The sequence below is a fragment of the Mobula birostris genome, chromosome 31 (assembly GCF_030028105.1).
Source record: "Mobula birostris isolate sMobBir1 chromosome 31, sMobBir1.hap1, whole genome shotgun sequence".
NCBI classification, from domain to species: Eukaryota; Metazoa; Chordata; class Chondrichthyes; order Myliobatiformes; family Myliobatidae; genus Mobula; species Mobula birostris.
The window spans coordinates 38,904,494-38,928,261 of record NC_092400.1 but is presented as its reverse complement, the minus strand read 5'-3'; the positions used below and the strand labels follow the sequence as shown (position 1 = coordinate 38,928,261).

Here is a 23,768-nt window from a genome sequence, read left to right as displayed (position 1 = left end):
ATGTGGTTCTGTCAATGTTAGTCTTTGGTCTCTCTTGTTTTCTGTGATACCACTCCGGAGAAACATTGTATCATTTCTTAATGCATGTATGCATTTCTAAATGACAGTAAGAGAGGACTGTATTCCATAATCTAGTGTCTATAAGAACAAGCTTTCCCCAGAGCTGCGTTCTTTCACAACTCCTGTTCTCACTTTATACAAATGACTGTACCTCCACAGGCAAAGCCATTCAATCCTAAAGTTGCAGATGACACAACTATCGTTGGGCTCATCTCTAAAATTGATGTAACCTGCTATCAAAGAGAGGTAGACTGTTTTGCGGCATGGTGCACTTGTAACAACTTGGAGCTGAATGCTATCAGGACAGTGGAAATGAGGATTGACTTGTACTGATAGCCCCTACCTGCTTCCCCTTGTAAAGTACTGGTCAGGCTGTGTCTGTGGTTGGGTCATTCAAATTCCTGGGGATTACCATTACCAATACATTATGCTCATCACAAGGAAAGCCTAGCAGAGATTATTCTTCCTACACCACTTTAAGAACATCTCAGGGCATATCCTGATGAATTTTTACTCAGCCATCGTTGGGAGCGTTGTGACTACCTCTATCACTGGTTTCCCGCTGCCTCTTCCCTCTCCAAGTTCAGGTTGCAGCAAGTGGTCCACTCAGTGGAGAAGATTATTGGCTGTCAGTTACTGACATTAAAAAATCTGTTCATTGCCGGAGCGAAAAAGAGCCGAAAAAATTACTGGTGACTCCATCCACCCTAGCAGTCAGCTATTCACAAAATTGCCATCAGGGAGACACCACAAGTCCATAACCTCCAACACTACGTGTCATTTCTGAAGCTTCTTTCCTGTAGCTATCCAGGTTCTCAACAAAACTCACTCAGGTGTAATACCCTGACTGTCCCTGCACAACATCCAGTAAATGGTCTTTCCTGATCTCCTTGTTCCATTGATAATTATTGAGTCTGTTCATATGTTCACATTTAAGTTTGATGATAACATTTGCATGTAACTATTCTACTAATTGTTGATTGTTCATGGCTGCTTGTATTCTATTGTCTGTTATGGTATTGTCCTGTGTTTTAGGCTTGGCATTGAACCACAATCCATTCACATACTGATAAACTGATTATGAAAATTTAAATGATGCCAAGTTAAGATAATTGACATTTAATATCTAGAAAAGTTACTTTCATACAACAATTCCCAAACTGGGGTCTATGAGGTTTACAAGGTGCATAACAAAAATTCATTAGTTGGTGTCAACACAATTATATCACACTGTGTATGCATGGCTTTGTCCTTCCACTTCTTTATTCAGGAGTTCCAGTCTACATTGTATCTGGCCTGGTTCGCTGAAGTCCAGCATGTTGCCTGCACTAATGTACGCTGTTTAGTCAGGGTGAAGGGGCTTAGTGACAGTCAGTTTTGCTACAGAAAAGATCTCATGCAGATTGTTTTAGAGTGACAGACACAAAATGTTGGAGGAACTCAGAATTGCCCTTTCTTTCCAGTTCTGATGAACGTAAGCTCAGTTTATTCCCCTTATAGATGCTGCTTGACCAGCTGAGTTCTTCAGGCATTGTGTGTGTTGCTCCAGATTTTCAGCATATGTAGAATCTTGAGTTTAATATTTTAGAGCTTCTGCTGTAGAAGTTATAAATGTGGGTAAATTTGCATTTGTCAATATAAATATAAAAATGATTTCTTCACTCTTCCTTGCATCTTCACATTGGTGCAGCTGAAATCATTATCATTGCTACTTAAGTTGTGCTGAGATTGTACTGACATACCAAAGATTTAAGCTTTTGAATAATTTGTATCTGTTGTTTAAATACAGCCACTTGGAGCTAATCGAGATATACTTCAAGATCGTCCAAAGTTGGTTGCCTGGCACGACAGAGTACGGTCATTTATAGGAAAGCCATTTGATGAGGTACATTCCTACCTTTATCAACTGAGAAATAAAGCCAGACTTTAAAGCTGAACTACCTTGAAATTCAGCATATTTCACTTGGACTCTTGGTATTAATTCATTCTTTTAAACTAAGTGCTTTGACACGAAAGTGTCTTTTTCTGTTGATCAGTATCAAAAAAAGCCACTGTGATTCAGTGTTGTAAAACAATAAAACATGAAAACTTCCAAGCGGAGTGTATATTTTTTATAGACACTATTTCCCATTTTACCTCCTCGCATTTCCTTCTTTATTTGAAAACATAATTGGTCGTGATAGAATAATGGGACAAGAGAAGTTCTGTGCTTGTCTTAAATCAGCAGATTTATAAAGTTCAGATGATCACCTGACCTTGGATATGGGATATTTAGGTCCTACTCCAAACTGCAAATGATAGTCCTTTTCAAAAAGACTTGTAATCAGTCGTTGAGTACAGATTGATTAAATCTGATAAAGTCTTGTTCTTTGAGATTCATTTTCTTGCAGGCATTCTTTGTTCTTTACTTTGACTTTTAAGTCTGCCTTATTGTCATAATGCACTAATTCTTACATACGTTGGTGACTGTGACAATGAAGGAAATGGCTATACAGGGGTTCTAGTAAACAGGTAATTATGAAACTTTCCTTCATGTTGATCTCAGTACACTGCATGTGTTAGAGGTCACAGAATTGGTCAATATTGAGGCACCAGTTTACTCTATCCCAGCAACTAGTCTCCTTTCAATTTTCTCACTCATGATTGTAGTTCAAGACATAACAATTAAAATTTCTGCACCCTGTATCCTAATCCAAATGTTGTTCTATTAAATGCAGCTGTCAGCAGTCAGAACGCTTTTATGGATTTGGTTGATTATGTGTCAGATCACACCTTGTGATTAGATTCTACTTCCAGGTTGTTTTTTTAATTAAAACTGCAAAACTCATTTATGATATGGAGTATAAAACCAGCTTAACTGACCCCCAAGGCCATCCATAATGAAGAATGTTCTTGGGTTTTGTTATGCATATTCTTTTCAAACCTACCCAACTGTGACATTCAGAACTACACCTGACCTCTGCTTTGGAATTGGTGCTAGGCTGCACTAACATCTCACCTTGTACCCATTGTGTTCTAGTACAGAAACTGAAGATTGACATGGGGTGGTGTCCAGTGGTACCCTTATTCAAACTGACACATGATCCAGTCCAGTGTACATTACTGAAATTTGTTTAAACAGTGGAAGCAGATTTAATTATAACTTTCAAAAATACACACCATGATTGTAAGAGGAAAAAGGAATGTCAATCAAAGGGCAGTTTTATCCAAATCGGTGACACAGGAACAACGGGCCAATTTTCTCCTGTGCTGCATCATTCCACAATTTTGAAAACTGCCTGTCAGCTCTGAGGTGGAGATACTAAACCCATTTTTGTAGAATAAATACAAATGATTCCCTAATTAGGCTGAGCTAAAAACCCTAAAGATTGCACAGGTAGTCAGGTATACTTTACAATATCACAAAGTACATACATTCCACGAATGCAGTAAGATCAGGAATGGGTTGAGTGGCAATTAAGATTCATTACCATTCTGCCCAAAGGGAATTTACTAATAAGCAACAATAAAAGCTGATTCCAGGAAACATTTTATTTTATCCAAACATAATACAAGGGTATCATTGCTTTAGAAATTCCTTGATTTGTACAAAATTACCTTAGAATTTTCTTGATTTTACATATATGCATCAACCTTGACCTATAAAACTTTCATATAAACAATCTTCCCAAAAATATACACCATGAACCTAAAATGGATAAAACAGTAACTTAATCAGAAACGTTTACAAGACCCCTTCAAGATTGTGAGGCAGAAGCTACTTTAATTCAAATTATTCAATAGGTCAGCAGTGTACTGGGATAAGCTATGCCTTATGATCAAATGCTCAAAACACCAGCTACATAAGGTACTTGAGAGAATGGGGCTGTGGAAAGTCAACTAATAAATGTTTTACCATTACACAGAATCTAGCATGTTGCATTACCACATCTGTATTCTACGTAGGCATATCCTTCCTAGTACTGATAGATAGTGGGGACAGGACAATGGTGTTTCAGTGATCCTCAGGGATAATGAGGCTGCTTATCTGTCTAAGGCAGCTGCAGCTAGAAGGCTTGTGACAGATTATAAATTTTAATTGAAATTTTGTAAAACTTGAAAGCATGATTCGAAGGATACAATAGATTAAAACTTGCATGGCTTTTCAAAACAGTGGACAAAATGCAAGATATTTAAATTTGCTTCATGTTATTTTCAACTTGTTTCAGACCTGCCACTTTAATTCATCATTAAACTGGCATGGAGTGGAAAATTAAAAAGAAACAAAGTAAGTTATCACTCTAAAAGGAAAAGTTCTCTAACCACGCTCCCCATTCTTCCTCGAACTAGCGTTCAGTTCATCACAATAACTTTGCAGCAAAAATCACACAGAAGATCTCAACAATACAGAATGCCCAAAAAGAAATTGGCAACATTCACACTGCTCCAAAGGCAGTTTATCTACAATAGAAGTATAATAACAAAAATAGAAAAACAGAAAAAGGTTCAAAAATGCAATTAGGTGCTCAGAATATACAGGTGTACATTAAAAATAAAGAGACAATTCTCTGATCAGATCTGATAGTAATCTATTCATTTTATTTGGTTTGCACCAAACTAAATTAAAATGTTATTAACAGAAGCAAAATACTTTAAACATAAAAGGTATCAAAACAAAAGATCATATAACACTGCAGGTGGAATCTCAATGCCATATCTCAGATCAAAACTGGTCCTGAGATTGGTGGCCAATCATAGTATTATTTTCAAAACAATTTCACAAACTTAAAAAGATGAGAAGGCATCATTAGGTTTTGTGTAAATGTAGCCTCAAAATGGTCCTGTTACTTTACAAAGTGACAGGCAAGCTTGCATGATCATTCAGGTGCTACCAATATACAGGAATAAGGAAATACAATACCTCCAATCTGTTCAAGTTGTTTGGCACAAGGAGCAGAATTTACATACCTGTAAATATTACATTTACAATAGACTTCACAATTTACTTACTGTATACCTATCGTGCAGGGCACTTCCAGTATCTCAACAGGAGCTGTAACCATGTCTACAACAAGCATCAAAGATTAGCAATAATCCAGCATGACCCAAGCTCCACATACATTCTCTAGCAGAGATTAATCTTTGGGAAAAAAGATGACATTCACCTCCTCTACCAGTCTACCTCAACTGTTTAACTTGGACCAAAGTGTTCTAATTTGTATGGCTCAGAACAACTTTAAGTTGGTACACCTCTTTAAAACAGTGGAGTACTAACACAAAGAAAACAATACAAGGGCAACTTCTCACTTACAAAATTGCAATAAAAATGGCAGCTCTCAAGAGAGGAAAAAAAACTAAGGAAACCTCCAGTTTCCACCATAAATATATACAAAGTGCCTTTGCCTTCACTTTCTAGGGCTAAAGGCCGCTGTTGCACATCAAATCTTTGGGATCCAGCCCACATAAATCAATTGGCAGCTTCACATCAATTAGTACCAGCAGCAGTGATTAAAGTGGTCATTTGTCCTAATTCAATCTTGAAATTTTCCCACCTCAACCTTTGAGTAGACCCCTATCCAATCACCATTTTTTTTCTTCAGTTTAACCTGTGTAAAAGGCGCATCAAGTTCTTTAGCTGGTCTTATCTGTACTAAATAAGACCATTAAATTCCCTTGAGAATTTAATCTTTCAATACTTTTAGGAAAGCATGTAAAAGGTAAAATAATTATTTGGCAGGAGTGCAAGTGATCTTCCACTGTAGTCTCCCAATAATAGTATGAAACTAATTAGAAGTATTGAATTTCAAACATGACAAACATTTCGAGATACACTGGTAGAAAAAACAACATTATTTAGAAAAATTCCTGTGTGAAATAGACGGTGTCCAGAATAGATCAAGTAGAATCAGTTTCTTGTTTCCACACACGTGCAAGATAAATCTTACGTTACATCCACTCTCGTTTTCCTACTCCTGAGCAGCTTTATTGTTCAGAGCAGAATGTGTAGGACGTTTAGCAGGCAAGGGCTCATCCTCTTCACGTGCTCTCTTTCTACTAGTTGACGGCTAAATGGAAAAAAATACCTGGTCAATCAAGTCCCTTCTATCCATACCCTGACCAAAGCTTAAGTTGTACTGAACAGTAATATACCCAGGTTAAAAAAGACAAAATATTTCACTTTATTCAGAGATACGAGGCCCTTCCGGACCAACAACCCGTGCCTCTCAATTACTCCCATGTGACTAATTAACCTGTATTCTTTGAAATGTGGAAGGGAACTGCAGCATCTGAGGGAAACCAACATGGTCACAGGGAGAATGTAAAAATTGTTACAGACAGCAGCAGAACTGGACGTGGCTTGCTGCTCCAAAGCATTAAGCTAACCACTATATTACCATGCCATCCCGTACAATTGAGAGTTTTGCAAGCAAAAGAGAACTAGTGAATCCATATTGCAATCCATATTGCAATAGTATTCCAATTGCAAACTAGTGAATCCATATTGCAGATTAACTGGCATTTCATTCACCATACATGCACAATACAGCACAGGAACAAGCCTCACAGCCAATGAGGTCTGCACCAAACATGATGCCGAAACAAAATAGTATCTAGCAACAAACAATCTGCTGGAGAAACTCAGTGGGTTAAGCAGCATTTGTAGGGGAATTGTTGCATTTTCAAGCAGGTCTCTACACAAAACATTGATAATTCCTTCCGTCCCATAAATGCTGTTCAATCTACTGAGCTCCTCCAGCAAATTGCCTGTTTACAGAATGAAGCATCTGCAGTTTCTCGTGTTTCTATTAAACTAAATCTCCTTCGCCTGTACATGATCCATATTCCTACATTCCATGTACTGCCAAGTCATTGGCTGTATTTAAAGTGGAAGTTAATGGGTTCTTGATTAGTAAGGACATCAAGGTTTATGGGGAGAAACCAAGAGAATACAGTTGAGAGGGATAATAAGTCAGCTATGATGAAATGGCAGAGAAGACTAGGTGGGCCAAATTTTGCTCCTATGTCTTATGGTCTTATATTCATGTAACAGCCTAACAAGCTGCTGTTTCGGGATGCGTCCACAATATCCTGAGAAGGGAGGGTGAGCAGCCAGATATTGTGGTACCTATTGGTACCAACGACATAGGTAGAAAAAGGGAGGAGGTCCTGAAAAAATACAAGGAGTTAGGAAGGAAGTTGAGAAGCAGGACCTCAAGAGTAGTAATCACAGGATTGCTGCCTGTGCCACTTGACACTGAGGATAGGAACAGAATGAGATGGCAGAAAAATGTGTGACTGAAGGATTGGAGCAGGCGCAGGGATTCAGATTTCTGAATCATTGGGACCTCTTCTGGGGCAAATGGGACCTGTACAAAGGGATCATTTGCACTTGAATCCAAGGGGGACCAATATTCTTAAAGGCAGGTTTACTGGAGCTGTTGGGAGTGGTTTAAACTAATATGGCAGGGAGATAGGAACCAGTATGTCAGAGCTGAGGATGAGCCAGCAGGTTTACAACTAGATGATGGGTGTAACTTGAATGTAAGGAAGGACAAACCAATGATTGGGTACAAATGCAGACAGAGCAAAGAGTTAAATTGTACCACAAAGGCAAAATTCAAAAGGGCGAATAATGCAGGATAGAACTGCTATATTTAAATGAGCGTAACATTTGGTGGACAAACTCGTGATACAATTAGAGCATCACTGAGTCATGGCTGAAAGAAGGCTGGGAGCTCATGTTGGGAGCTCAACATCAAAAGATTTACTTTGTATAGAAAGGACAGGCAGGAAGGCCTAGGCAGTGGTGTGGCTCTGTTGGTAAGAGATGGAATTATAGTAACACTTGTAGTTACAGAAAAAGGTTGAACAAGTTGGGGTCTTTACTCTTTGGAACGTAGAAGGTTGAGAGGGGACTTGATAAGGGTATTTAAAATTATGAGGGGGATAGATAGAGTTGACTTGGATAGGTTTTTTCCATTGAGAGTGGGGGAGATTCAAAAAAGAAGACATGAGTTGAGAGTTAAAGGGCAAAAGTTTAGGGGTAACATGAGGGGGAACTTCTTTACTCAGAGAGTGGTAGCTGTGTGGAACGAGCTTCCAGCAGAAGTGGTTGATGCAGGTTTGATGGTGTCGTTTGAAGTTAAATTGGACAGCTATATGGACAGGAAAGGAATGGAGGGTTATGGGCTGAGTGTGGGTCGGTGGGACTAGGTGAGAGTAAGAGTTCGGTACGGACTACAAGGGCCAAGATGGCCTGTTTCCGTGCTGTAATTGTTATATGGTTATATCTTTAGAAAGAAGTGACATAGGGTCAGAGAGTGTTGAGTCTTTGTGGGTGGAGTTAAGAAACTGCAAGGGTAAAGAAACCATTATGGGAATCATATAGGCCTCCAATTCGTAGCCAGGAATGTGGGGTTGAGATTGCAAAGGGAGCTGGAAAAGGAAGTAATAAGGGTAATGACACAATTGCAATGGGGGACTTCAATATGCAAGGCGATTGGGAAAATCAGGCTGGTGTTAGATCACAAGAGAGGGAAATTTGTTGAATGCCTATAAGGTAGCTTTTTAGAGCAGCTTGTCCTTGAGCCTACTCGGAGAAAGACCACCTTAGATTGGGTGTTGTGTAATAACCCAGATCTTATTAGAGAGCTTAATGCAAAGGAACCCTTAGGAGACAGTGATTATAATATGATTGACTTCATACTGCACTTAGAGAGGGAGAAGCACAAGACACATGAATTACAGAGGCATAAGAGGAGCTTCCCCAGGAGGATTGGAGGAGGATACTGACAGGATTGATGCCTGAGCAGAAGGTGCATGATAAATATATCCCACAGAGGAAGGAGTTCTCAACTGGTAGGGGTGGGCAACAATGATTGACAAAGTAAGTTAAGCATAAAAGCCAAGGAAAGGGCATATAAGGTAGCAAAGTGAGTGGGAAGTTGGATGATTGGGAAGCTTTTAAAATCCAACAAAAGCCAACTGAAAAAGCTATTAGAAAGAAACAGATGAAATATGAGGGCAAACTAGCCAATAATATAAAACAGAATACCATAAGATTTTTCAATTATAATAAAGAGTAAAAGGGAGGGGAGAGTTTATATTGGACCACTGTTGCAGGTGAAGCAGCATTGAGGGACAAAGAAATGGCAGATGAATTTAGTGGGTACTTTGTATCTGTCTTCACTGTGGAAGACATTAGCAGTGTGCCAGAGGTCCTCAAATATCAGGGAGCAGGAGTGAGTACCATTGCTATTACGAAGGAAAAAGTGCTAGGCAAACTCAAAGGTCTTAAGATGGATAAAACACCTGGGCCAGATTGACTACATCCCAGAATCCTGAGAGAGGTTGCTGAAGAGATAGCAGATGCATTTGTTATGATCTTTCAAGAATCATTTGATTCTGGCATGATCGGGAGAACTGGAAGATTGCAAATGTCACTCCACTCTAAGAAGGGAGGAAGGCAAAAGAAAGGAAATTATAGGCCAGTTAGCCTAACCTCAGTGGTGGGAGTATTGGAGTCTATTACTAAGGATGAGGTTTTAAGGTACTTGGAGACTAATGATAAAATAAGTCAGTCAGCATGGTTTCTGTAAAGGGAAATCTTGCCTGAAAAGTCTGTTAGAATTCTTCAAGGAAGTAACATGCAGGTTGGACAAAGGACAGGCAGTCGATGTCATTTACTTAGATTTTCAGAAGGCATTTGCTAAGATGTCACACATGAGGCTGCTTGAAAAGATAAAATCCTATGGCATTATATAGAAAAGATACTGGCATGGTTATCGGAATGGCTGACAGGCACAAGGCAGCGAGTGGGAATAAAAGGGGCCTTTTCTGGTTGGCTGCCACTAACTAGTGCTATTCGTCAGGGGTCAGTATTGGGACCACTGCATTTCACATTGTGAATGATTTGGTAATGGAATTAATGGCTTTGCAGCAAAGTTTGCAGATGATACAAAGATAGGTGGAAGGATAGGTAGGGCTGAGGAAGCAATGTGATTGGAGCAGGACTTGGCCAAATTGGAAGAATGCGCAAAAAAGTGACAGATGGAATAGTGTTGGGAAATATATGATAATTCGTTTTGGAAAAAGGAACAATAGTGCAGACTATTATCTAAATAGGGGAGAAGTTTCAAACATCAGAGGTGCAGAGGGACTCTGGAGTCCTTGTGCAAGATTCCTAGAAGGTTAATTTACAGGATGCATCTGTGGGAAAGAAGACAAATGCAATGTTGGCACTTATTTCAAAGGCAATAGAATATAAAAACAAAGAGATAATGCTGAGGCTTTACAAGACACTAGTCAGGCCGCACTTGGAGCATTGTCAACAGTTTTGGGCCCCATATCTCAGAAAGGATGTGTTGTCATTGGAGAGAGTCCAGAGGAGGTTCACAAGGATGATTCGAGGAATGAAGGTTAACATATGAAGAGTATTTGGCAACTTTGGGCCTGTACTCACTGGAATTTAGAAGAATGCAGGGAGATCTTATTGAAACCCGCCAAATGTTGAAAGGACTACATTGCGGGGAATATGGAGAATATGTTTCCTATGGTGGGGGTATCCAGAACTAGAGGGCACAGCCTCAAAATAGAGGAGACCTTTTAGAACAGAGCTAAGGAGGATTTTTTTAGCCAGAGAGTAGTGAATGTGTGGAATGCTCTGCCACAGACTGTGGTAGAGGCCAAGTCCATGAGTATATTTAAGGCGGAAGCTGATAGTTTCCTGATTGGTCAGGGCAACAAAGGATACTGACAGAAGGCAGGTGTAGCTATAGAAGACCCAAATGCAGTACAGTGTTCAGTTCTGGTCACCTCACTACAGGAGGGATGTGAATACTATAGAGTGAGTGCAGAGGAGACTTACAAGGATGTTGCTTAGATTGGGGAGCATGTCTTATGAGAATAGGTTGAGTGAACTTGGCATTTTTTCCTTGAAGCGATGGAGGATCAGCGGTGACCTGATAGTGGTGTATAAGATGATGAGAGGTATTGATCATGTGGATTGCCACAGATTTTTTCCCAGGGCAGAAATGGCTAACACGAAGGAGCATAGTTTTAAGGTGCTTGGAAGAAAGTACAAAGGGGATGTCAGAGATAAGTTTCTCCACACAGAGTGGGATCCGGAATCAGCCATGATAGAATGGTGGAGCAGACTTGATGGGAGTGAATGCTCAAATTCTGCTAGTCTTATGCTGTTCATACATTACATTCTATTTCAAATGGAAACATTTTTGTTTGATCACTGAGCTGACATCCAATTACTGCTAAATTTATAATGCTTACAAATTTGCCCACCCAATTTACTATTTTAATAATTTCTCTGTAGTACAGATATATTTTAATGCACCTAAACAATGATCTAATACCATATAATGTTTGATCTACACCAAATCTTTATTCATGAATATTCAAAAGCCCAGACCAGCCAATTACACTAAGAATGAATAAATTCTACACAGGCAATAAAACCAAGGATTATTGTGAAATGGAATTGTTGGTGTGAATGAAAGCAATTCCTACCTGTTCACCTGTGCCTGGTGGTAACATTAATTCAGTTTGTGGATACATCAACTGCTTTACTCTTCTCTTCATACCTTCATCCTAGTTTGAAACAATACTGTTTGAATGCATTTGTCACAAGCTTACCAAGTCAAAACCACAAATCCTACAATAGATATTGTGTGGATATCCATTATGAAATTGAACTCAAGCACTATTTTTGTGGCATTGGCATTTTATCTCCAGAGATGGTGTAAAAATCTAGTGTACTATTGGAATTCCACTGTGAAAGAGCTACCTCATTTAGGTGGAAACAAAACATTATATTGAAAATTCAAAGATTCAAAGCACATTTATTATCAAAGAATGTATAACTTATACACCTTGAAATCTGACTGCTTGCAGGCAGCTACAAAGCAAGAAACTGAAATAACCAATTTAAAAAGACCGAAAACCACAGTGCAGAGAAAGAGAGAGAAAAGAAACACAAATCATGCAAACAAAAGAAGGAGGTCAACAGCATTCTCAACTATACTAAGTCCCCAGATCAGATCCTGGAGCAGGCCCAAGTCTCAGCCCCAGTTCATCACACCAGCGGGGCAACAGCACACAGCAGCTGGATCACTTCACAGCCTCAATGTCACGAAGAAAGAATGAACCTTCATGGGACAGCAAGCGAAATCAGCCTGACCCTCGCCTCCGTTCCCGACACTTGGACTTCCAATGGTGTTTAAATTGTCCAAGCACCGGGTGGTGCCTTGCTTGAATACCCCACCCCAGCACCACAATACACTGCCTAGCTCAAAGCCATTCTCGAGCTCACTAAATCGGCTTGGCGCTTAGAGCAATCCAACCTCGCACCCTGGTTAGGTTGGCAGGCATCAAAACTCTTCCCCATTGACTCCTCTCCAAATCACTCACTCCATCTTCAGCAGTGGTACCAATGTCGTCAGCTCATCCCCCGAAGCAGCCTCGCCTCTGCCTGCCTCCCCACTGTCTGCAGTGATAATTCACCACAATTTGCTTCCGAAAAGATGTTATAAGTAATGCTTTTAGTCAAATCTCTTGCCTTCTGAACCATCAGTAAGCTGTGGCACATCTTCGGTAGTACCATGTTAAACCAGAAGTTTAAGAGCAGGATACGTCTAGTCCTCAAGAGTAGAGTTTGCTGCTGCACCTATTCAATCCTGACCTCTGTTTTTATTTAGTGCAGAGGAACAGTTTCAATAGAAGAAGCCTACTCTGCTCCAGAAACTAGAACAAAGGAGGGCAGCCTTTTAGAACGGAGCTAAGGAGGAATTTTTTAGCCAGAGGGTGGCGAATCTATGAAATGCTCTGCCACAGACTGAGGTGGAGGCCAAGTCCGTGGATATATTTAAGGCAGAAAATGGTAGTCTCCTGATCGGTCAGGACATCAAAGGATATGGTGAGAAGGCAGTTGTATGGGGTTGAGTGGGATCCAGGATCAGCTATGATGGAATGGCAGAGCAGACTTGATGGGTTGAATTTCTTTACAACATAGAAGGTTTTTCAGCCCATTAAATGTATACCATCTTCAGGGCAACAACTTCATGCCTCCGCTAAATTCTTCTACCTCACATGCCCATCAGTTCCATACAGGCAATTAACCTACTAATGAGTGAATCTTTTGGATGACAAACAAAACCACTTCACTCAGAGGTGTATAAGATGATGAGGCATTGATCGCATGGATAGCCAGAGGCTTTTTCCCAGGGCTGAAATAGCTAACACGAGGGGGCATAGTTTTAAGGTGTTTGGAAGCAGGTACCGAGGAGATGTAAGAGGCAATTTTTTCTACAGAGTGGTGGGTGCGTGGAATGCACTGTTGATGCTGGAAGCGGATACAATAGGGTCTTTTAAGAGATTCTTAGAAAACAAATGGAGCTTAGAAAAATAGAGGGCTATGTGCTAGGGAAATTCTAGGCAGTTTTTAGAGTAGGTTACATGGGTGGCACAACAACCGCAGGGCCTGTAATGTGCTGTAAATTTCTATGTTTTATGAAATTCTCAAGGACACAGAGGGAACATGCAAATATCAGGAAAGAACCAGGGTTTCTGGAGCTTGAAGTAGCACTGTGCCATGCTATGTGAATAATGTTTAGAAGCAAAATTACCTGCATCCATGGGTGATTAAGTGCCTCTTCTGTTGAGAGTCTTTTCTCTGGATCTACAACAAGCAACCTCTTCACCAAGTCCTTTGCTAAAAAAAAAGGACAACGGTTAGGTTTTGGCAAGGGATGAGGCAGAAATACCATTGTGGAAGACAACATGGTTAACATCATAACTGAAACCCAAAAATAAATAAAATGTCTGAAATACTTAGCAGGCTAGGCAGCATCTATTGAGAGAGAAAGAAAAGTCATGTTGTAGCTTAATAACCCCACATCATAACAGATAATACTTACCAGTACTCTTTGTACCAAAGCATTTACTGTATCCCACAGATGTGGCCAGTCTGCAAAATATTTCTAGTACCTTGAGTTCTATTTCACATCAACAACTGCTCATTGTAGACGAAAGTAGCCTTAATTTTTTTGCTTAGCAAGAGATACTTAGATTCCAGGTATTGAAACAATTGGTACACTAGAACAACAGACAGGTCAGAACAGTAAATATTGAATTTTCTTCTCCCCATGCAGAACCATCGATACATTAAAATAATAGACTCCTTTCCTTCTTGATGCCTTTTGATTGTGAACATTTTATGTAAAAATCAAGTTGAATACAGCAAGATGTATTCCACAGTCCATTTGGAACATCTTAATCACCACTAGAAAACGGTATTCTGCCATCTTATAGGTATGTAAGCTGAAGCCTAAAGGACAAACAAAAATGTAAAATTATTACACCCCATTGTTCCTTTAGGCAAAATACCAACTACTTTCCAATATGGTGGCTCAGTACAATCTTCTCAAAGGTAGTAACATAGGTCTGCCAGCACCTCACTCCTGTTAAAAACTTCAAAGACTTTTGAAATTTCGTGCCTACCTGTTTCAGAGACATTCACCCAGCAGTCACGGATTAGTTTGTAATGACCTTTTATAATTTGATCCCTCAGTGCCATCTCCTTGTTTTGATCACTAAATGGTGGATACCCAGCCAAGCTAGAGGAAAAACAAAAGGAGACATCTAAACAGTTTTGCTTTCGATAATCAGTGTTACCAATTCTTAAGCAATATTGCAAGATAAAACATCTGCCGTCATCAAACTTCTCTGTGTGGGCAAAAAATATCCTCGATGTGATAAAAATACAATTTTTTTTGGAAAAGTGTATTGGTCCTCAGTCTAGTACCTGGAGTAAAGTTAGCTCGCGTGCAACACCAAAATTTTATGGACCCTTGATTATCCTCCAAATTCCGTGATCCATTGGAGAGGAAGAGACAGACTTCTCCATTCTGACCGGAGAAGCTGCATTTTAAAAAGAATGCCATAGCAACTCTTCTGCTCAAATTAGAATCCATTACAGGTTAGGCCATTTCTCTAGCTATAGAATATAGGAATAAAGGCATCCTCTCAGAACAAGGAGTTCACATAACTGAGATTAGGAGTCTGCTCTACATTCGAGGCATTGTGAATCTTTTATATTCTCTACACAGAAGGTTGCAGATTCACGTATTCAAGATTAATAAACTCGGACTAATATGTAAAACTGAAAGGAACATTGCCTATCTTAAGATAATGAAAGCACAATGGGCATTTATATTCTCCATTTAATTAAACAAAATCTTTTAGAAATCAGATCAAATTTAAAATGTGCTTTGTAATAAATTCATGTAGATTTTACTCATAGGCATATTCATTCTCAAATATGATTAACATGTACATTTTAAACCACTTTCTAGTTGGGTCATCTCATGTACAAAAACCAAAGTCCAATTAAATATGTGAACTTAAGAGTCACAGAAAAGTACAATACAGATAAAGGCCATTCGGCCCATTTAGCCCACACCGAACCACTTAACTGCCTAATCCAACCGACCAGCACTGGGACCATAGCTCTCCGTAGCCCTCCATAGCCCTATCCAAACTTCTCTTAAATGCTGAAATAGAGCTCGGCTGCATCACTTGCACTAACTGCTTTTTCCGATGGTGGGTGGGGGGGGGGGGATGAGAGCACGTGCGAGCGACAGAGAGAGCGAGAACGCACACGCATGCACGCTTGTCTCTCTGTTGATTTCCAGTATCTATAGAAACATATCCACCCATCCTAATGGAAACATGTACATAATTCATAAACACTTCCAATACCAGTGGCAAGTTTGCACATAATTTAAAACCAAACACATTTCTGCTCTCAATGCTAAATAATTAACAAAAAGATAATTTGCTGGAAACACCAACAATTTCCAGCTAACAACAGGAATTCTGCAGATGCTGGAAATTCAAGCAACACACATCAAAGTTGCTGGTGAACGCAGGAGGCCAGGCAGCATCTCTAGGAAGAGGTACAGTGGACGTTTCAGGCCGAGACCCTTCATCAGGACCAGCTGACTTCGACATTTCCAGCTATCATTTCTTTTTGAGACTTGCCAAGTAGAAAGCAATGTTTTTCAAAATTCCACGTTGCAAAAAGCCAGTTAGAAATCCTTGTATGTCAACAAACATCATTGATATAGAACCATAGAACATTACGGCACAGAAACAGGCCTTTTGGCCCTTCTTGGCTGTGCCAAACCATTTTTCTACCTAGTTCCACTGACCTGCACCTGGACCATATCCCTCCATACACCTCTCATCCATCTACCTGTCCAAGCTTTTCTTAAATGTTAAAAGTGAGCCCGCATTTACCACTTCATCTGGCAGCTCATTCTACACTCCCATCACTCTCTGTATGAAGAAGACCCCCTAATGTTTCCTTTAAACTTTTTCCCCTTCATCCTTAACCAATGTCCTCTGGTTTTTTTTCTCCCCTAGCCTCAGTGGAAAAAGCCTGCTTGCATTCACTCTATCTATACTCATCATAATTTTATATACCTCTATCAAATCTCCCCTCATTCTTCTACGCTCCAGGGAACAAAGTCCTAACCTATTCAACCTTTCTCTGTAACTGAGTTTCTCAAGTCCCAGCAACATCCTTGTAAACCTTCTCTGCACTCTTTCAACCTTATTTATATCCTTCCTGTAATTTGGTGACCAAAACTGCACACAACACTCCAAATTCGGCCTCACCAATGCCTCATACCACCTCACCATAACATTCCAGCTCTTATACTCAATACTTTGATTTATAAAGGCCAATGTACCAAAAGCTCTCTTTCCGACCCTATCTACCTGTGACGCCACTTTTAGGGAATTTTGTATCTGTATTCCCAGATCTCTCTATTCTACTGCACTCCTCAGTGCCCTACCATTTACCTTGTATGTTCTACCTTCAGACCTTGAAGGAGACTAGTGTTGAAATTGCAGGGGCCCTGGCAGATATACTTAAAATGTCAGTATCTACGGGTGAGGTGCCGGAGGATTGAAGGATAGCTCATTTTGTTCTGTTGTTTAAAAAAGGCTCTAAAAGTAATCTGGGAAATTATAGGCCAGTAAGTTTGACATTGGTAGTAGGTAAATTATTGGAAGGAGTACTAAGAGTTAGGATCTACAAGTATTTGGATAGACAGGGACTTATTAGGGAGAGTCAAAATGGCTTTGTGCGTGGTAAGTCATGCTTAACCAATCTATTAAGAGTTTTTTGAGGAGGTTACCAGGAAAGTGGATGAAGGGAAGGCAGTGAATGTTGTCTACATGTACTTCAGTAAGGCCTTTGACAAGGTCCTGCATGGGAGGATAATTAGGAAGATTCAGTCGCTAGGTATACATGGAGAGGTAGTAAATTGGATTAGACATTGGCTCAATGGAAGAAGTCAGAGAGTGGTAGTGGAGGATTGCTTCTCTAAGTGGAGGCCTGTGACTAATGGTGTGCCACAGGGATCAGTGCTGGGTCCATTGTTATTTGTCATCTATATCAATGCTCTGGATGATAATGTGGTAAATTGGATCAGCAAATTTGCTGATGATACAAAGATTGGAGGTGTAGTGGACAGTGAGGAAGGTTTTCAGAGCTTGCAGGGGGATTTGGACCAGCTGGAAAAATGGGCTGAAAAATGGCAGGTGGAGTTTAATACAGACAAGTGTGAGGTATTCCATCCCCAATGGGCCTTCGCGGTGGCTGCACCAAGTTTGAGTGCATCCCTCAGCACATATTCTTGCAGGCGAGAATGTGCCAGCCAGCAGCATTCGGCCATGGACATCTCCATGTGTTGGCAGACCACCAGGTTTTGGGCTGACCAAACAGCGTCATTCCCGAGTTGATGATCTGCCAACAGCATCGGATCTTGGCGCCAGATTTTTTTTATATAGCGTAAAAAGAAGCGGTCCCAACACCAACCCCTGTGGAACACCACTAGTCACTGGCAGCCGACCAGAAAAGTATCCTTTTCTTCTCACTTGCCGCCTCCTACCAAACAGCCAATGCTCTAACCTTGCCAGTAACTTTCCTGTAATACCATGGGCTCTCAATTTAGTCAGCAGTCTCATGTGTGGCACCTTGTCAAAGGCCTTCTGACAGTCCAAATATACAACATCCACTACACACCCTTTATCTATCCTACTTGTGATCTCAAAGAATTCCAACAATTTCATCAGGAAAGATTTTCCCTTAAGGAAACCATGCTTTGTTTTATCTTGTCCTGTATCACCAAGTAGTCCATAACCTCATCCTTAACAATTGACTCCAACATCTTCCCAACCACTGAAGTCAGGCTAACTGGTCTATAATTTCCTTTCAGCTGCAAAATAGTTCAGCTGCCATCTCCTTGGCCCCCATTATTATTTCTCCGGCCTCATTTTCTTCTGGTCCTATATCCACCCTCATCTCCTTTTTTCATACCTGAAAAAGCTTTTACTTTGATAATGTTTGCCAGCTTGCTTTCATATTTCATCTTTTCCCTCATAATGATTCTTTCAGTTGCTCTCTGTGAGGGTTTTAAAAGCTTGCCAATCCTTTGCCTTCCCACTAAGTTTTGTTTTGTTGTATGCCCTCTCTTTTGTGTCTACAACCAGAAAAGGATTATATTCCTCCTAATTTCTCCTTCAGCGGAATTAGTCCTTACGCTTAATAATTTCTCCTTTGGCTCCTCCCACTTCCTCCAAACTAAAGGTGTAGCCATGGGCACCCGTATGGGTCCCAGCTATGCCTGCCTTTTTGTTGGCTTTGTGGAACAATCCATGTTCCAAACCTATACTGGTATCTGTCCCCCACGTTTCCTTCGCTACATTGACGACTGCATTGGCGCTGCTTCCTGCACGCATGCTGAGCTCGTTGACTTCTTTAACTTTGCCTCCAACTTTCACCCTGCCCTCGAGCTTACCTGGTCCATTTCCGACACCTCCCTCCCCTTTCTAGATCTCTACCTCTGGAGACAGCTTATCTACGGATGTCTACTATAAGTCAACAGACTCTCACAGCTATCTGGACTATTCCTCTTCTCACCTTGTCTCATGCAAAAATGCCACTCCTTTCTCGCAATTCCTCCGTCTCTGCCGCATCTGCTCTCAGGATGAGGCTTTTCATTCCAGGACGAAGGAGATGCCCTCCTTCTTTAAAGGAAAGGACTTCCCTTCCTCCACCATTCAACTCTGCTCTCAAATGCATCTCTCCCATTTCATGCACAACTGCTCTCACCCCATCCTCACCTACAACCCCACCAGCCTCCGGGTCCAACATATAATTCTCCGTAACTTTCGCCACCTCCAAAGGGATCCCACCACTAAGCACATCTTTCCCTCCGCCCCCCTCTGCTTTCCGCAGGGATCGCTCCCTACGCGACTCCCTTGTCCATTCGTCCCCCCCATTCCTCCCAGCACTTATCCTTGTAAGCGGAACAAGTGCTACACATGCTCTTACACTTCCTCCCTCACCACCATTCAGGGCCCCAGTCCTTCCAGGTGATGCGACACTTCACCTGTGAGTCGGCTGGGGTGATATACTGCGTCTGGTGCTCCTGATGTGGCCTTCTATATATTGGCAAGACCCGACGCAGCCTGGGAGACGGTTTGGCTGAACACCTACGCTCTGTCACCAGAGAAAGCAGGATCTCCCAGTGGCCACACATTTTAATTCCATGTCCCATTCTCATTCTGATATGTCTATCCATGGCCTCCTCTACTGTAAAGATGAAGCCACACTCAGGTTGGAGGAACAACACCTTATATTCCATCTGGGTAGCCTCCAACTTGATGGCAGGAACAGTGACTTCTCTAACTTTTGTTAATGCCCCACCTCCCCCTCGTACCCCATCCGTAAATTGCCCATCCTCTGGGCTTCCCCCCTCCCCCTTTCTTTCTCCCTGGGCCTCCTGTCCCTTGATCCTCTCATATCCCTTTTGCCAATCAACTGTCCAGCTCTTGGCTCCATCCCTCCCCCTCCTGTCTTCTCCTATTATTTTGGATCTCCCCCTCCCCCTTTCAAATCTCTTACTAGCTCTTCTTTCAGTTGGTCTTGGCGAAGGTCTCGGCCCGAAACGTCGACTGTACCTCTTCCTATAGATGCTGCCTCGCCTGCTGCGTTCACCAGCAACTTTTATGTGTGTTGTAAGGATCCTGTTCTTCTCACTTGCTGCCTCCTACCAATGAGCCATTGCTCTAACCTTGCAGATGGAGTTAAGATGGCACTAAATGGCAACTCCTTTACTTGCATCTTCGGAAACGGCTCTATTTCCATCTTTCATATCTTTATTTTTCCCTTTCAGGGTTCCTTTGAAGACCCTGATCTGGAGTTACATGCAGACTTCGGTTCTTTGTGGGAATGGGACCCGTTTTCAGGGTTTCAGGACCGGCTGTTGTTTGGCATGCCAAGGGTTCGGTGTGAGAGGAGGCCCAACATTTAGAAGCCCAAGATCTTGGGTCTCTGGAAACGGGTGGGATTGAGGGTCAGTGTCACTGCACGAGATGTGTGTGTCGGGGAGGCTGTGGGCCCGAAGACCCGAGATCTTTGCAATCTTCGGGCACAGAGCTCATAAAAGCGATGAAACCAACTTTTTAACATCATAAACCAGCGTGTTGTTGTTATGTCTTCCACTCACTGTGAAAATGGGGGACACCAGCCTCTCCCTTATGAGGGAGAGAGAGAACCTGTGGGTTGCCGAATGCAATGTGATATTCTTTGGAGTAACTTCAAGGTCTGTGTCTTTGCTATTGCCTAGCTCATGCTTTTGCTCGGTAGCGGGTGCGCTTTTTTTGCCGGGGGGAGGGGGTATCGTTGCCTTGCTGCCGCTTACGCACGGGAGTGGGGAGCTTGGGGGGGGGTACTTTGGGGTTCTCATTCATTCTTTGGGGCACCTCTCTGTTTTCGTGGATGTTTTGCGAAGAAAAAGCATTTCAGGATGTACAAACCTCATTTCCAGAAAAGTTGGGATATTTTCCAAAATGCAATAAAAACAAAAATCCGTGATATGTTAATTCACGTGAACCTTTACTTAACTGGCAAAAGTACAAAGAAAAGGTTTTCAATAGCTTTACTGACCAACTTAATTGTACTTTGTAAACATACACAAATTTAGAATTTGATGGCTGCAACACACTCAACAAAAGTTGGGACAGAGGCATGCTTACATCACCTTTCCTTTTAATAACACTTTTTAATCGTTTTGGAACTGAGGATACTAATTGTAGTAGACTTGCAATTGGAAATTTTGTCCATTCTTGCTTGATACAAGGCTTCAGCTGCTCAACAGTCCGTGGGTCTCCATTGTCTGATTCTCCTCTTCATGATGTGCCATACATTTTCAATAGGAGATAGATCTGGACTGGCAGCAGGCCAGTCAAGCACACGCACTCTGTGTCTACAAAGCCACGCTGTTGTAGCCCGTGCAGAATGTGGTCTGGCATTGTCCTGCTGAAATAAGCATGGACGTCTCAGGAAGAGACGTTGGCTTGATGGCAACACATGTCTCTCTAAAATCCTAATATATGCCTCAGAGTCAATGGTACCTTCACATACATGCAACTCACCCATGACGTGGGCACTGATGCACTCCCATACCATCACTGGTTACATTAACTTCTGTGTGGACTGCAATGTTCCAACAAGAACTGTCCTTTGTTATTCAAATAACAAGCCATGGGTGACAAAGGACATTAAGGACATCCTGAATGCTGAAAAGAGGGCGTTTAGAGATGGAAATAGGGAGGAGCTGAGGGAAAAACAGAGGGACCTGAAAGCCAGGATCAGGGAGGCTAAAGACAGGTACAGGAGGAAGCTTGAGTGGAAACTCCAGCAGAACAACATGAGAGAGGTCTGCAGGGGGATGAGGACCATCACTGGGTTGCGGCAAACTAGCAACAGAGGAGCGGAAGGCAGTGTGGACAGGGCCAACGAACTTAACCTGTTCTTTAACAGATTTGACATTGTGGCCCCTGCCTATCCCACACGAGCCATCTGTTGTCGGCCCCCAACCAACACATATTCCACTCTCCCCTCCTGCCCCTCCTCACAGTCCCCCACCCTGCTCTCATGACTATACCCCTCCCCCACACAAAACCACCACGGTGGGCTTCACGGCTGAACAGGTGAAAAGACAGCTGAAACGTTTCGACCCAAACAAGGCTGCAGGACTGGATGGTGTCAGTACCAGAGTGCTCAAAGCCTGTGCCCCTCAGCTATGTGGAGTACTTCGCCATGTATTCAACCTGAGCCTGAGGCTCCGGAGGGTTCCTGTACTGTGGAAGATGCCCTGCCTCGTCCCTGTGCCGAAGACGCCACACCCCAGCGGCCTCAATGACTACAGACCGGTGGCATTGACTTCCCACATCATGAAGACCCTAGAGAGACTTGCTCTGAAGCTGCTCCGGCCTATGGTCAGGCCACACTTAGATCCCCTCCAGTTCACCTACCAGCCCCGACTAGGAGTTGAGGAGGCCATCGTCTACCTGCTGAACCGTGTCTACGCCCACCTGGACAAGCCAGTGAGCACTGTGAGGGTCATGTTTTTTGACTTCTCCACTGTGTTCAACATCATCCGCCCTGCTCTGCTGGGGGAGAAGCTGACAGCGATGCAGGTGGATGCTTCCCTGGTATCATGGATTCCTGATTACCTGACTGGCAGACCACAGTACGTGTGTCTGCAACACTGTGTGTGCGACAGGGGACTGTCTTGTCGCCCTTTCTCTTCACCATTTACACCTCGGACTTCAACTACTGCACAGAGTCTTGTCATCTTCAGAAGTTTTCGGATGACTCTGCCATAGTTGGACGCATCAGCAAAGGAGATGAGGTTGAGGTGAGGCTATGGTAGGAAATTTTGTCACATGGTGTGAGCAGAATTATCTGCAGCTTAATGTGAAAAAGACTAAGGAGCTGGTGGTAGACCTGAGGAGAGCTAAGGTACCGGTGACCCCTGTTTCCATCCAGGGGGTCAGTGTGGACATGGTGGAGGATTACAAATACCTGGGGATACGAATTGACAATAAACTGGACTGGTCAAAGAACACTAAGGCTATCCACAAGAAGGGTCAGAGCCGTCTCTATTTCCTGAGGAGACTGAGGTCCTTTAACATCTGCCGGACGATGCTGAGGATGTTCTATGAGTCTGTAGTGGCCAGTGCTATCATGTTTGCTGTTGTGTGCTGGGGCAGCAGGCTGAGGATAGCAGACACCAACAGAATCAACAAACTCATTCGTAAGGCCAGTGATGTTGTGGGGATGGAACTGGAGTCTCTCACGGTGGTGTCTGAAAAGAGGATGCTGTCTAAGTTGCATGCCATCTTGGTCAATGTCTCCCATCCACTACATAATGTACTGGATGGGCACAGGAGTACATTCAGCCAGAGACACATTCCTCCGAGATGCAGCACAGAGCGTCATAGGAAGTCATTCCTGCCTGTGGCCATCAAACTTTACAACTCCTCCCTTGGAGGGTCAGACACCCTGAGCTGATAGGCTGGTCCTGGACTTATTTCATAATTTACTGGCATAATTTACATATTACTATTTAACTATTTATTACTATTTTCTATTACTATTTATTATTTCTATGACTATTACTATTTACTATCTATCAGGCGGAAAAAGGGGAGAGGGGTGGCATTACTGGTCAGGGATACTATTACAGCTACAGAAAGGGTGGGTAATGTAGCAGGATCCTCTTTTGAGTCAATATGGGTGGAAGTCAGGAACAGGGAGGGAGCAGTTACTCTACTGGGGGTATTCTATAGGCCCC

At 42.1% G+C, this 23,768-nt stretch overlaps 2 protein-coding genes across 7 annotated transcripts in view; one reads left to right on the top strand and one right to left on the bottom strand.

The window, feature by feature from the left end:
- The window catches only part of gstt2 (glutathione S-transferase theta 2), a 42,951-nt gene extending 40,796 nt beyond the window's left edge, over positions 1 to 2,155 (top strand). Inside the window, exon 5 of the mRNA XM_072247557.1 lies at positions 1,850 to 2,155. Within this exon, the coding sequence (XP_072103658.1) occupies positions 1,850 to 1,990 (141 nt within the window). The 3' untranslated portion in view covers positions 1,991 to 2,155. The remainder of the gene's footprint in view (positions 1 to 1,849) is intronic.
- Positions 2,156 to 3,583: 1,428 nt separating this feature from the next.
- chek2 (checkpoint kinase 2) overlaps positions 3,584 to 23,768 on the bottom strand; it is a 96,220-nt gene continuing 76,035 nt past the window's right edge. For 4 of the 6 annotated variants that reach the window (XM_072247579.1, XM_072247576.1, XM_072247575.1 and 1 more), the window contains 4 exons: positions 14,551 to 14,666; positions 13,677 to 13,762; positions 11,563 to 11,643; positions 3,584 to 6,104 (listed from right to left, as the gene is read on the bottom strand). In XM_072247579.1, the coding sequence (XP_072103680.1) occupies positions 6,006 to 6,104; positions 11,563 to 11,643; positions 13,677 to 13,762; positions 14,551 to 14,666 (382 nt within the window). In that variant the 3' untranslated portion in view covers positions 3,584 to 6,005. Of the gene's footprint in view, positions 6,105 to 11,562; positions 11,644 to 13,676; positions 14,378 to 14,550; positions 14,667 to 23,768 lie in introns of those variants that run through there. The other 2 variants (XR_011883675.1, XM_072247577.1) reach the window with 2 other exon arrangements.